The 1,554-nt window shown below is 41.1% G+C and overlaps 1 protein-coding gene across 2 annotated transcripts in view; it reads right to left on the reverse strand.

Moving 5' to 3' along the window:
* Window positions 1-1,554, reverse strand: part of pkn2a (protein kinase N2a) — a 32,836-nt gene that overhangs the window by 5,889 nt on the left and 25,393 nt on the right. For both annotated transcript variants that reach the window (XM_032532467.1, XM_032532466.1), the window contains exons 14-15: window positions 792-928; window positions 348-423 (exon numbers count right to left, since the gene is read on the reverse strand). In XM_032532467.1, coding sequence (XP_032388358.1) covers window positions 348-423; window positions 792-928 — 213 coding nt within the window. The remainder of the gene's footprint in view (window positions 1-347; window positions 424-791; window positions 929-1,554) is intronic.

A 1,554-nucleotide genomic window follows, 5' to 3' on the forward strand; every position in this document is an offset into this window, starting at 1 on the left:
GGAGTTCACATGCAGACCCCCCCCGCCCCCCGATCCACTTTCATGTTGATAAGAGCATTAAAATGAGAAAAAAAGAAGAGGGACAAAAATTTTAAAAAGTGACATTTAGAATAGATTAATTGCGAGTTAACAATGAAATTAATGTGATTAATCGCAATTAAATATTTTAATCGTTTGACAGCACTACTTGATATATATTTGGGTTTTGGAATGTTTTGTCACTTTTTTCTCGCTACTACTTTCTGGCAGTTTTTAGACAAAACAATTAAGCAAGAAAAATAAGAGACAGACTAACTGATAATGAGAATCAGTCGCAGCCTTACGTTGGACGATCAAATGAAACGTACCTTTCCAAAGTGACCCCGTCCAAGGACTGCTACACATTTGAAGTCTTGGAGACTGAAGTGGAACTGCTCTTCTTCCCTGGAAAAAAGATCAGTGTTTCCGTTAGTCTCTATGATGAACTAAATGTAGACACAGCGGCAGAAAGCTAGTGGGTCTGAATACAGAACCAGCCTGTGGCTGACCATGTGTTCATTTTTAAAGCCAGGGGGCAGTGTTCACACCCATGCTTCTTAATTTCAGCACCCCTGAATTCTTGCATGTCAGAACATTTTAAACTGGACAGAAGATGTCCAGAACTTGAACAATGAAAGCAATAAAAGGTGGCGGGTTCTCAGCAAAATGTGACCACAAATCATGTTAGTCTTGCAGTCCCCCTGCTCAGAGTAAATATCAAGATATGTAGATTTAACCGGAACACAAATAAGACAAGCCCATGGCTCTCCTACCTTATCTCTGTGTCTTTCTGGATGGCAATGAGCTCCAGGTCCGGATGCTGCATCTCCTGCTCCACCGCTCGGTCCAGGTCTGCCTTCACCGCCATGCTGTTCCTCTTGTTTAAGAAATCGAACGAGGCGAGTGCGTCCTGCAGAGAGCCAATGCAAAGCAGTGAAAAGTGAATAAAAATAGGCAAAATGGGGTTTATGTCAGCTAGAAATGATTAGGGATGAGCTTTTAGACATTATTTAGTACTGGAAAATGATAGTTACATCTGTTGTGTTTTAATAATAATAGTGTGATATATACAAATATACTTTGATATTCACTAAATAATAAGATCTTCAAGACTGTACTAATTTCGGGGACACAGTCATAATGGAGACCCAATCAAATCAAATATATTAACTATACAGTTTAGTCAATCCAATCCTGTGACTATGGCTAGACTAAGCACTTCTTTGCTTTTCTTTTGGTTATGGATAGGTCAGTCTTGCATTGCCAGACCCTCCTCCACAGCGCTGTGGCTAGTCCCCACAGCATTCTGGGATGGGAGAAAAACGTGCTGCGTTTTAACGGCTTTTCTTTAAACCAATCACAATCGTCTTGGGCGGTGCCAAGTGCCGGACAGAGCCACGGTGCCTCTGCAAAATAGCTACGGAAAGGAATTTGTTTTGGTAGAACGTATGTACGTTCAAAAGTAGTTTTACTTGTGCAACAGAAAACTCTGATTGGACAGATAGTCTAGCTAGCCGTCTGGATTTACCCTGCAGA

Source organism: Etheostoma spectabile, chromosome 12 (genome assembly GCF_008692095.1).
Source record: "Etheostoma spectabile isolate EspeVRDwgs_2016 chromosome 12, UIUC_Espe_1.0, whole genome shotgun sequence".
Lineage (NCBI taxonomy): Eukaryota > Metazoa > Chordata > Actinopteri > Perciformes > Percidae > Etheostoma > Etheostoma spectabile.